At 35.3% G+C, this 12,499-nt stretch overlaps 1 protein-coding gene across 1 annotated transcript in view; it reads left to right on the forward strand.

The window, feature by feature from the left end:
- Positions 1–9,270: 9,270 nt before the first annotated feature.
- The window catches only part of VEGFC (vascular endothelial growth factor C), a 62,286-nt gene continuing 59,057 nt past the window's right edge, over positions 9,271–12,499 (forward strand). The window contains exon 1 of the mRNA XM_087724564.1: positions 9,271–11,120. Coding sequence (XP_087580690.1) covers positions 10,974–11,120 — 147 coding nt within the window. The 5' untranslated portion in view covers positions 9,271–10,973. The remainder of the gene's footprint in view (positions 11,121–12,499) is intronic.

The following is a 12,499-nucleotide window of genomic DNA, read 5'->3' on the forward strand; positions in this document are numbered from 1 at the left end:
TAAACATTAGATCCCTATGTAATATGGCATTAGGAACACTACAAAGGACTTAATTTATCAGTTAAAATATTAAACCATACATTAGTAATTATTTAGATACTACTAATGCATTATTTGCTTAAACCTGATTTTTTAAAAACATTTTTCTGTTATGTTTTTGAAGGAGTGCTGTAGGTTTTTCAGGTGCAATTAGGTAAATCTTGGCAGGTGGTTGGCTAAAATATCTTAAATGAGCGATATTTCCTAAGGTGAGCCATCTTCTTTGATCTCTAATTCAGTTTCTTTTTCAGAACTCTCACTTAGGAGCAGACAAGAAAGATAGATAGATTGTAGTTTCTTCATCTTGTTCTTCCTAGTGTGTGGCTTATACTCATTATTAGAGATTAGATTTCACACCTGAACATGTAGCAATAACAATGAATAAAAATGGGTGAGAAGTTGACCTGATTTGTGTGGTACCCTCACCTAAACATAGTCTTCCTTAGACTAAATATTTATGTATTAACAAAAGAAAAGAAATTATGTCCCAAATATAAAAACAAAATAACTATTTGGATAAATTTGTATTTATTAAATGAAAAAAAATGTACTGTATCTATTCATTTACAAATAAATACAAATGAGAATTAATTCCAATAATAAATAAAAATATTAAATAGTGTATAACATTGTGACCTATGTAGCTTCTGGGTAGTAGTCTTGAGGTTAGCTACCAAAGATCAGCACTGAACACTGTATTCAGTAACATTGTGTATGCTTTGCTAATTATGCAAAGGTGCCTCAGAATCTCACCAAGATCTTGACCAAGAATTTGTTCAAATCATGCACAAACACAGCACCTCTGCTCTTCATTAAGAAAAGAGCTTCTGTTTTCAGGCTCAAAAACCTGAAAAAATATTGTTTTAATATGATTTGAAGCAATTTTTCAACATTATTTTCAAAGTGTAAGCAACCCTACCAATGATAATTATGGATAGCAATTTCCAGTATCTTACTTACTTTTTATATTTAAACCAGATTTAAAGCAAGCTGAACAGATACTAAATCAATGTACTGCAGTATTTCCAATCAAGAACTGGTCTCTGTAATCTAAATTCTGGTAAGTGTTCACCTGTATCATCTGTGATTGGAGACAGTTATTTAAATATAATCCAGAGAATCCAAAAATATTCCACATGTCTAAGTCTAAGGTTACTTGCTTAGAGAGCTGTATTCAGCAAAACCATCAACAGAAGTTTTCCAAAAAAAGACACAAGAAGTAGCAGTATTGGATCATAAGTTACCAGAACTGATGGGAGAGAAACAAGAAAAAGAAGCACTTATAGAGTTGCAAGGGTCTGGAAATTTTATAGCAACTATAAGAAATATTCATTCAGAAGTAGTATTGTGTTAATAAGTAGTAGTATCATAAGTTAATAAACATCCATGTAAGCATCAGCTATTATGAATATTAAGAGTGATCCAATTATGTCACTCAACAATGAAGGATTACATTTACTTCTGGATAAGTCGATTTTCCCAGTAAGCCCTATCCAGGTTATGTTTATGTTTGTGACTATTACAATTATGTTTATTATTTCCTGATTATATATGTATATCGGATACTACTAACATTCCTAGGTTTTTCTGAGTGTGAAATTATTTCAGGTTCAAAGTCTCTCCAGGAAGAGTAAGTTTTGCCTTTCTGATGCACCACCACTCATCCAAAATTGGACCAACAATTCTCATCTCTCTTTCCCTCTTGCCCTATAAAGGTGGCATAATTCCATGATGTAACTGCTGACTATTCATCATACATCAAAGAGTATTTATTCAAACTGTTTCCTTCAGATATGTGGGCTTCAGTTTGTTGGACAACCCTTTTCTATCCATCACATAGAAAAGGGTTACAACACTCAAAACATTTTAGCAGATTCTTGGCTTACTCCTATCCAAATTCCTCATGAAATGAGAAGTTGTTTGGGTAATAATAGAACGGAACTCCAATATGTCTCAGCATGTGTAGGCTCACTTAATAAATGACTACTTCTTTAGTGTGAAGAAACAGATAGTATATAAGGAAAACAGCACTATTTCCTGGGCTTTACAGGATTGAACTTGATCAGGAATCAAGCATAATAACATGTCAGCACCAAGGATTGGCATTTCACTAATACAGATTTCATTATAATGCCTACAGAGTAAAATATCTTTAGCTATATTCACACATTGGTAAAGGAGAACATTCCTATGAATGTCATACTTTGCAGAATAAATAAACAAAATAATGTAAGTTAAATATATATTTAACTATCTCAAATATTTCAAGTATCATTGCCTTCCAGGTTACATATTCTTTACAGCCAGTTTTCATGATTTCTGTGCTATTACTTCGTACATACTTGAATCTCAATATGTCTGACAGTAAAACAAGCACTAGGTCATTCTTCACTGACCAATTGTTGCTGTTGAATAAACCTATAACATATTTTATACCTATTTTACATTCATCCAAATTATTACTTTTATTTTTCCTTTACCCTAATCCAAATTATTATTGCAGGCAATCTGGAAACCAGGGCAAAATTAATTATTTTCAATGATTAGTGTTTGTACAAGTTAAATATATGTCTTTCAGCCCTTGATTTCACAGGTTTGAAAACAAAAGCTGAAACAGTCAAAGAACTGGTGCAATTTTTATTAAGTTTTATGAACATGTCCATCTAATGCATCTTTCCTGAATCTGAAGGCACTTGAGTCTCTCATGCCATGATTACCTTACAGCTTGACTATTGCAATGTGCTCTGTATGAATTTATGCAATTGAATCTGCAGAATTATCAGATGTAGAGTAAACCTGAATCAATATTATATTTACTGATTTTTGAACCCAATTCTATTTCAATCTTTAAAAGGCATTTTAAAAGTTTGTCATTTGACCCTTGGTCTGCCAATAAACTATGAATAAACTTCATAGAAAAATAAAAACAATTGATGAGATACTTTTAGCATCTAGTATATTTCACAAAATTCAGAAGTCTCTATCTCCCCCCTCTCTCTGTCTCTCTCTCTCTGTGTGTCTTCATATGTATTTACATATATGTACCTGTGTGTGTATGTATGTGTGTTTGTGTGTGTACTTCCAAGTACATTTTGAATTACAACTACTTCCTTTTAACATAGTTTTCTTCTTAATGCAGCATAGGAATGGATATAAATATATTTTTGCATTAAAATATTCAAATCATAGTAAAAATACATGAAAGCATTTTTCTTGGTAAATGAAGCTACTTCCAATAGATAAAAATTGTAAAAAAGATAGATGAATGGCTTAAAATGGAAAAAAAAAGCTTTCAGGGATACTTTCCTCATACTATACACAAGGCATAGTAACATAATAATTGTTAGTAGTCCTTCTGAATGGAGATACAGATAATAACTTTGCTCCTCGTTTAGTCAGAATCAGAACTATGAATAGATTTTATTTTTTCTTTCAAAAAAGCATGTTACAAAATTAAGGTGAATATTAGAACAGAAATTCCAATGGATTGCCATAAACCTGGTTTGATGTGTAGCTGCAGTTATTTCTGTAGTGCTGTTCATTCTTGCTTGAGTACTTTATTCACATACAAGTTTCCTCTCCCACCACCATTCCTGCATGAGCGAGAGTATTGCAATTTGAATGTAATAAGTTTTCTGAAGTGTAGCAATATAAAGACCAGCAATTAGAGCCTACAAGTATATTAATATTTCCTATGTTCCAGAGAAGAGGATTGAATCAACAGGCACACAAAAGAAGATTTATCATGAACTTGGGAGTCACAGGATGATCATTTTATATTCTGGAGTCAGTTTCTTGCATCAGTGCTTAACGATTTTTCTACGGCTATATACTTTAAGACAGAAAGTGGAAAAACAACAGAGTATAAAAATAAATAGCATTGTTATTACTGAACTTTTTGCTCCTTCAAACAAAATAAATTTTCTACTAGCTTTTAATCCACATCCCTACTTCACCAGTGGCATCTGGTTCGAGTAGCAATTAGTTTGTAGCATAGAATAGATTTATTTATATTTATTTATATCTCACCTTTATCATTTTTACAAATAACTCAAGTTGGTGAACATATTCAACTTAGCTTTGTCCTCCTATTTTCTCCACAACAATCATGTGAAGTGAGTTGGACTGAGAAACTAATGACATTTATTATTGTTTCACTTTTCTGATACGCTTATAAAAGTGAAATATACCGTAATATCAGAGAACATTAATTATTTTTCAACTGTTTGAAAAGCTTAATTTTACTCATTACAATGGATGCAATGCTTTGCTTATAGTTAGAGATATTCCTATTCCCCGTAATATTTTTATGAATGTATATGACAAAATAACATCAAAAATACAAAATTAGATTGTCAGTTCTTAGATACTGGTGTAGCTTTTGTAGTGTTTACTAAATAATTTAATGCATAATACCTATTTAACTTTGCGTTAAAGCAACTTGACAATCTCATTTTAAATTGAAATAGTTGAATTAGAAGCAAAGTAGTCTCAGTGGCTTAATTGGTCTAAACAGATATTTGGCAGGAGAATATTAGAAAAATACTGCTAGACGTTTGCAACAAATCACAGGAAATTCTTACAAAATTGCTATATTAGAATACTGCAAATATTGTATTTTCAGTGGCTTTGATTAAGAACTAGGAAATGAAACCTCTATTATTTTACTGCTGTCTGTAAAAAAAAACTTGATGAAAGGACTATGTTCTTTGTAATATCTGAATTGCATTTATATGAAATAGTAACATTTTTATTTTGAATTAACATTTAACTTTCACTTCATAGCGAAATACTATAAGCCTCAAGTCCTAATAGGATTTTCTCAGGATAGATGTGCTTCAGATAAAAGCCTGAAGCATTTGGATAGCTGAAATAGAGTACATATTTAAAGGATTTCTCCACTGTGATCTCGTTGTATATGTTCCTTTTTTCTCTGAAGTTAAAATAAAATCCAAATGTCACATGCTATTAATCTTAAGGGACTTAAGTCTAACCAATAACAAGGAGGAGACTATAGGATTGGCAGAGTGCCATTATCAACTGCCAAACGATTAGTGAGGCCTTGGCTTTTTGATAGTCATACGTCATAGAAATTCTCACATAAGGCTCAACTCAGCGGAACCATACAACAATAAAGAGGCTACAGGGCGCATGGCCTCTGCTCCCTAATTCAGTAATACAGAGCTAAAATGGAATTCACCAGGACCTGTCAGCTAGGAAATATCTCAGTTCAATGTTATTCTACCAAAAGTAAAATGGAAAAAATTAATCTATTTTTCTAGACATATCTTTTTTAAAAATTAAACATTTGTTAAAGGTTTAAATATAATCTATTTCTTAAAAGTAGCTGTTTCAGCCTAGACTAAAAGAAATGGAACCCAATGTCAAGTTTCTAGTTATTAAAAATCCAAGTAAACATTTAAACAATTTATAAATAGTCAATGTGCATAGAAAGAATTAAATATTCAAAATTATTTAATTACCTTATTTAAAAATTATAATTGACATTAGATTTTCTAATTATTTCTGGTACTTTTCTTTTTTCCCCCAAACAATTGATATTAAGGTTCTCTATATCTACATATCTAGCAAAACAGATCTGTGTGGAAGTCACAGTTTTAAATTTAAAGAGCCAAGGTGGCGCAGTGGTTAAATGCAGCACTGCAGGCTACTGCTAGATCAGCAGGTCAGCGGTTCAAATCTCACCGGCTCAGGGTTGACTCAGCCTTCCATCCTTCCGAGGTGGGTAAAATGAGGACCCAGATTGTTGGGGGCAATATGCTGACTCTCTGTAAACCGCTTAGAGAGGCCTGAAAGGCCTATGAAGCGGCATATAAGTCTACTGCTATTGCTATTGCTATTAATCATTTATAATTTCAATTTTGTTAAAGTTGTATGTAGTATGAATAGTGTTATATTATTTAATTATTTATGAATATGATAGTAAGTCCCAAAATTAAAAATAAAATAGTCCAGCAAAAAGATTAAAAACCAAACTGCAATGAAAATGTACTTATGTCAAAGGAAAAATCCATACACATTATACTAAGAAGTCTCATTTTTGCCAAAAAGTCTTCTTCTCAAGTCTTTTTGAATACTAGATGTTAATATTCATTATTGTCAGTGATTACAAATTATTTTACTCCATAAATTTATCTTAAATAGCAAATCAGATTATATATTATATTCCAGAACACCTGATTTATTCATCTCATTTTTTATACTGGATTTGCATACAACCAACTTAAGATGGTGTTTCCAGGTTGATGCTCTAAGCATCAGGTATCAGTTTATATATTAATAATAATTTATTACTATTTTATTACTTATTTCAAGATGGTTTAAAACTATAATTCAAACAGCAATAAATACATTGAACACAGCTCCTGGGTAATCACTTTCCCTGGAATTAAACTTTTATATCTGAATAGGTCTGGTGATATTGCATTGTTTAGATTCTTATGGTATACTATAAGTATACTTATGGAACTCCATAACACAAAGTATAAAGAAGACCTAGACCAAGTGAAAAACTTCCAGCAACACTAATTTTAATTTACACGTAAAATATGCAATTGTGTGTGTAAAGACCCATTCACATATGAATATACAAAGAAGAGGTTCCAGTTTGTCTACAGTTTAATCCATTGTCTATTTAACTTAATGGCTAAACCAGCCATCTATTTAACAGAAAAACTGTCTTACAGAGTTGCTCCTGCTAAGTGAATAATACAGTCAATTATAGAAAAAAGGATTTAGGAAAATATTACAAAGGGTTTAGTTTTTGTTCTAAAAATAATGTGTATAAAATTTTTATTAACCAATATGTTAAACTGAAGATAGTTGTTCAGATTATGACATAATCTATTCAGTGGTTTTGGCAAAGCCTGTTTAAGATCTGATATTTTGACTTGCAGAAGGGTTGGCCTATTTCTTGCCATTCCCTTTCTATTTTGTTCATGATCTGTGACACAAATATAAAAATTTCTAATTGAAATGTAAGGTAGAGCAACCACAATTATTGGTGAATGGTAAAATGTGCTTCTTTTAAATTTAAATCACTGGTATGAATTTTGAATCTGCTCAGAAAAGGGGTGGGAGTGAGTCATGTAAGAATTAAGACTTAATCGTTCGCTATTGATTATGACCAAATCAAGGACATCTAATCTCATCTCATGCAAGGGAAAAGAGGTAGGCAAATCAGAATTAGATGGCTCCATCTACTTTTATCTATGATTGACCCATCTCTTTTTCTGACCTCCTGATGCAGTGGCCACTAATGCAATAGATCCAAATAAAATGAAAACATGACTTTCTAAGGAACATAATGTACATGTTTTGTAAACTGAGGAGGGAATGATTAAAAAAAGAACTCCTGTAATCTCCTAATTTAAGGTGTGGATTTGGATTTTAAAGTAAGCATTTAAAAATTTGGTGAGATTTAGATTATGGTATAGTTCTCATTATGCACTACAGAGATTATAAAATATATTATCCTTTTGATTTTTTTAAAGTTAAAGCTTTAGTTTTATTGCATTTATTTACTAATTCTAATTCTGAATCATATAAACATTTAACAGGTTTGCATAAAACTAATCTAACTTCTTTCTGTGTATTATCTCAAAACAGAATTCTTTGTGGTCATTTTCAGGTATCACAGGATTTCAGCCTATACACTATATACAATACATAACTGAAAAGTCCAAAATGTATAACTAATTTCATACTTTTTTCTGTGTCTTAGTTGACATATATAGTTTTAATCAATTTGTGCCTATAATTGAAAAAAGTGATGGTTGTAGTTCTGTTAAGGAACATGTTGAAAATTAGAACTTTTAGGCCTTCTTGTAATTTCAATTGTCTATTAAACCAAGTCTTCCATAGTTAACTACAAATTACAGTACATGAATTAACTACAAATGAGACAAACTTAATGTTATTGTGTGTGTGTGTGTGTGTGTGTGTGTATAACACATGTGTAACTATAACCCAGGAACAAAAAACGGACTCTCATTTCATAAAAACCATTAAAATTGGTTGACAAATATTTTTAAATCACGAATACTGTGCATCTTTCATAAGTGAAACTTTAGCAATGTATTATGTCTTGCATAAAATTGACAAAGGGCTATGCATTTTCTTTTTTCTAGCAGTTCTTAATCATCTTGATTTGTAAATTTGACTGATATAGAGCCATCTTCTTGTACAATAATTGAACTGTTCAATGCTAATCAATTTTATTTTAACAATAGATTTATTCATATCTATTTTCATCAGAAAGGCCAAAACAATATGAAATTAATATTTTTAAAAATAATTTAAAAAGAAATACATTATTCTGGCTTGTATCCACTTATTTGGTGTAGTTTCTTGTCCCATTCCAAACCTTTATTACTTCACTATTGGAGTTAGTATTAAAGCATGGAAGTAATTGATAATTTATAAGAAAACTTAAGCCTATGCCATTTATGGCTTTATTTAGACAAAACCAGCACATCAAATTGAATGTGAATGGCAGAAAGTAGATAAAAATTATCTGGTGATCTCACTCCTTCCAAGACAGGCAACAGGATTTTGTGCTAGCTGATGTTTCTCATCTAGCAAGCACATTAGAGTGCCAAATACCTGTGGTTCTTTAAATCCAATCACTAAGGAAATGCATGAACCCATATATTTGTCTGATGATCTGTTACCTAAATCTCTGGTTCCTAAAAGAATCAACAACCCTCCTCTCTCCGCCCTTTTTTTTTTAAAGGGAAATAAATTATACCTTCTGCGGTATAGGAAACTCTGTGCTTTCTTTCCAGAATGAGCCAAGTGGACCCTGAGCTAGGCCAGATAGATAAAAACATCCATTGTTTATAAGATTGTGGCTCAACTTTATGCAAAAGATGCTATTCTGATCCAGAATAGCACTACAATGTAAATATTATCATTGGGCTGTAAAGCTGCGTCCAAGATCAGTATTTCTAGTACGCAGAAAAATCACATAATGTACAACCCTTCTATGCATATCAGAGAGGGTCCAGCACTGGGCAGCAGAAAAGGAGGACATGTCAGTTTCCATGCTAAATGCACTGAGGCAAATGGAGCTGAGCACCTCAGCAATGGGTTTCCTAGAGGCCAGGCCTGAAGCAGCCTCTGAAAGGTGTCAGGACGAAAGCAAACATATAGAAAATGCTTGTACAAATTATTTGGAATATATTTCTGGTTTAAGCCTCACAACTGCAACCACTGCTGAATGCCTAGAAGTAGAAAATCTTGACAACAACTCTATTTATTATTTGTTTTTATAATTGAATACTATCTTGATGGAACCCAGATACTGATAACTTAAATGAAGATGTTTAGAATATTAAACGTGAATTAAATTTTGTCTTACATTGGAGCAGAAGAGTTTGAAATAATCTTCTTGCAGAAGATAAAGGACTGTTTTTGATTATGATGTTTGTATCTAATGAGAAGGGTACATTTCTTTACCAAATATTTCGGAAGCTGCTATATATGTTCCTCAATCCAAGAAGATTAGGATAATTTCTACTGGTTAATCCAGTGTGTATCTTTCCCAAAGAAGAGACCTTGTTCCAAACCAACTATATGTTTTCCCTCAATTTATGACCATTTGTTTAAATGGTTCAAAGTTATAATATCCTTGCAAAAGGGGACTTACTCCTTGTAGGCATACTTATGACTGCTGCACCACCCCATGCACAGTCATGTGATTGCAATTTGGTCACTTGTAACCAGATTGCATTTACAACCAAAACCCTGGAACGACATACAGAAGGGATAAGCATCTTCTGAGATCGGCTTCCAGGTATATCATGCGGAAATCACTGTTCTGCTAAGCTCAAAGGTAATGACAGGTAGCTCTGCCGGGGGCGGCGCCAGGAGGTCCTGCGGAAGAAAGACTTGGATCCTGGGCCTCGGAGAGGTGCTGCCTGAAGGCCGAGCCGTCTTCCTTCCTCCCCCTCCTTTGCGACACTCTTAAGGTCCCAAATAACCGGAGACCGGCTAGTCTAAGCAGCGGAGAGACGGAGCAGCAGATCTCTCGCCCGGAGGAGCAGCAGAAGCAGCAGCTTCGAAGGAAGCGCGTGCACTTCGGCAGCGCGTGGCTCGGGTTTCTTGACTAGCCTTGGCCCGGGCCCGGCGCGCGAGCCTCCCGTCTCGCGTTTCCTCGTCTTTGGGGAAAAGTCTACGAAGCGAGCGGCTACTTGTGGGAAAGTGCAGCACAGACGAAGGAAGAGGAGGAGGGAAAGGCGGCGAGGCAGGGAGGGGTGAGAACTCAAGAAACACACGACCCGGGCGCCTTCCGTCCTTTCTCTTTCCTTCCCTCCCTTTCCTTCCCTCACCAGCCACTCGCTCTCAGGCAGAGGGCGCTTTAGCCATGCCCGCCCGCCCCTGCGGTTACCGCTGCCGCACAGCTCCACGCGTTGGAGAGACTCCCGCTGCCCGTCCTCTGCTAGCGCGGCTGCCACTGACAAGGCACCCGAAGAAGCGAGGAGGTAACTGAAGCCGGCTGCTGCCCCTACCCAGCTGGCTGGCATAGAGCCCCCTGGCGGGGCCGGGGGCTGAAGAGGACACTTTCCACCTTTCTTTTGCCTCGGAAACTCCGTTGACCTCCCTCAGCTACCGGGGGAGCCCGGTTCGGATGTCCGGTTTCTTAAAGTCCCTTTTCCCCTAATCAACCCCACGCAACTTTGGAAGAAGACAAACGGGAGGTGAAAAAAAGAAAACGCGACCGCCGTGCGAGCGAGGGAGCGAACGGGCCAGCCAGCAGGCGAAGGGGCGGGAGAGGGTTTCGTGGCCCCTTCCTTCGCTCCATCCCAGGGAACCCGCTGCTTAGCGAGTGCCAGGAGTGGAGGGGAGCCCCACAGCGTCAACCACACGCTGTCTTTACGGCTTCTGCGGTCGCGCTTGCCGCCTTTTGCACAATGCACTTGCTGGGATTATTCTCTTTGGGTTGCTATCTGGCTGCTGCTGCTGTCGTGCTGTTAGTTGCTCGCGAGCCTGCGATAGCTGCTGCCTACGAATCCGGGCAGGGCTACTACGAGGAGGAGCCCGATTTGGGGGAGGCAAAGGTAAGCGGGGCCCCCAGTTACTGGCCTGCCCCAGGACGAAATGACTTCACTTCGCGCTAGCTCCCAAGCATCATGTGATGCGATCACTTGATCTAGATTAAGCACCCCTCCAGTACATACCCGCCCTGACAGCTGTTTTAAAAACAGAATGATCTGTTGGTTGCTACTCCTGCTGGAAGGTGGAATTACGATTTAGAATCGTCTATGCGGATACTGAGTGGGGCTCCTAGCTCTGAGTCTACTCACATTGAGTTGATACCTGTAAATATTTGCCACATATTTTGAGTTGATAATTATTTGCTCTGTTTTTGTTAGGCGATTATAAAGGTAATTCTTGGCGTGCTCAGTGAAAGCAAACATTACAGCTCCTGAAGATGTGAAGATCAGTAACCCTAGTTATTTTTTCTCTTATCTATTGTTTGCATAAGACTAAGTAAGTACTAAAGAGGCAGATAAAGTCTTGGAAGTCCCATTACTTCCCAAAGTGTGCATGAGATGGTTTACACTAGTAAAAGTCTGGGAATGTACTAATGATACCTCTGTGCTAGAAGTAACTGCTTTATGATAACTTCCTAGCGTCTTTATCAAGGGCAAAGCTGTGAGTTTACATGCTACTCCTCAGAGTGAAATCAGTAGCTGCTGACTTCAATATGTAAAAGTTTTGGAAAGTTAGGATACAAAGCTAAAGCAATTTTGACAACAATTTCAAAATAGGAAAAAGAACAGTACTATACTGTCCTTCACTTTTTCCAGAATGTAATCAAAATTATTTCCAGGACGTTAACCTGAGCTTTGCATTTGGCAGTGATAGTGCCCACTTAATTCTTGGTTACCCTGGTTCGTTGGTGTTAGATAAAGAGTTCTACTTCATTAAACATGTAAGGTATTGAGATAAAAAGAATTTAAGATGTGAAATTATATATACAGTATATATATAGGTTTTTAAATGTGATTAGATTGTCTGCCGGTATTAACTTTAAATATAGACTAATAAGATTTTTTTCATATTTACACAAAATAACCACCCAATAAATATATTAAGAGGATTTACTTGATTTTAAAAGAATATGATCCAAACTTGTTTACTTTTTTAATGTACATAATTTGTGTATAATCCCCCTATGTTTATAAAATAGGCATATGTTTTGTATAGGCCTGCTACAATTGTTAAGTGTTCATGAATACAGATCTTTCCTTTTAACAGAACATTTCCATACCTGTGGACACTTCATTTGCTGTTGCTCTTTGCTGTCAGTTTAAAGGTGATTTCTGAAGTAGAGATATTGTGATACTTTTATACAACTTTAAATCATTCAGTTCTGATGATTGAACAGATAACTAATCTATCAATTTACCAATATTCCTAAATGTTGAGGGTT

This window comes from Thamnophis sirtalis, unplaced genomic scaffold, assembly GCF_051295495.1.
Source record: "Thamnophis sirtalis isolate CommonGarterSnake01/CBP01778 unplaced genomic scaffold, rThaSir2_p1.2 scaffold_10, whole genome shotgun sequence".
Taxonomy (NCBI): Eukaryota; Metazoa; Chordata; class Lepidosauria; order Squamata; family Natricidae; genus Thamnophis; species Thamnophis sirtalis.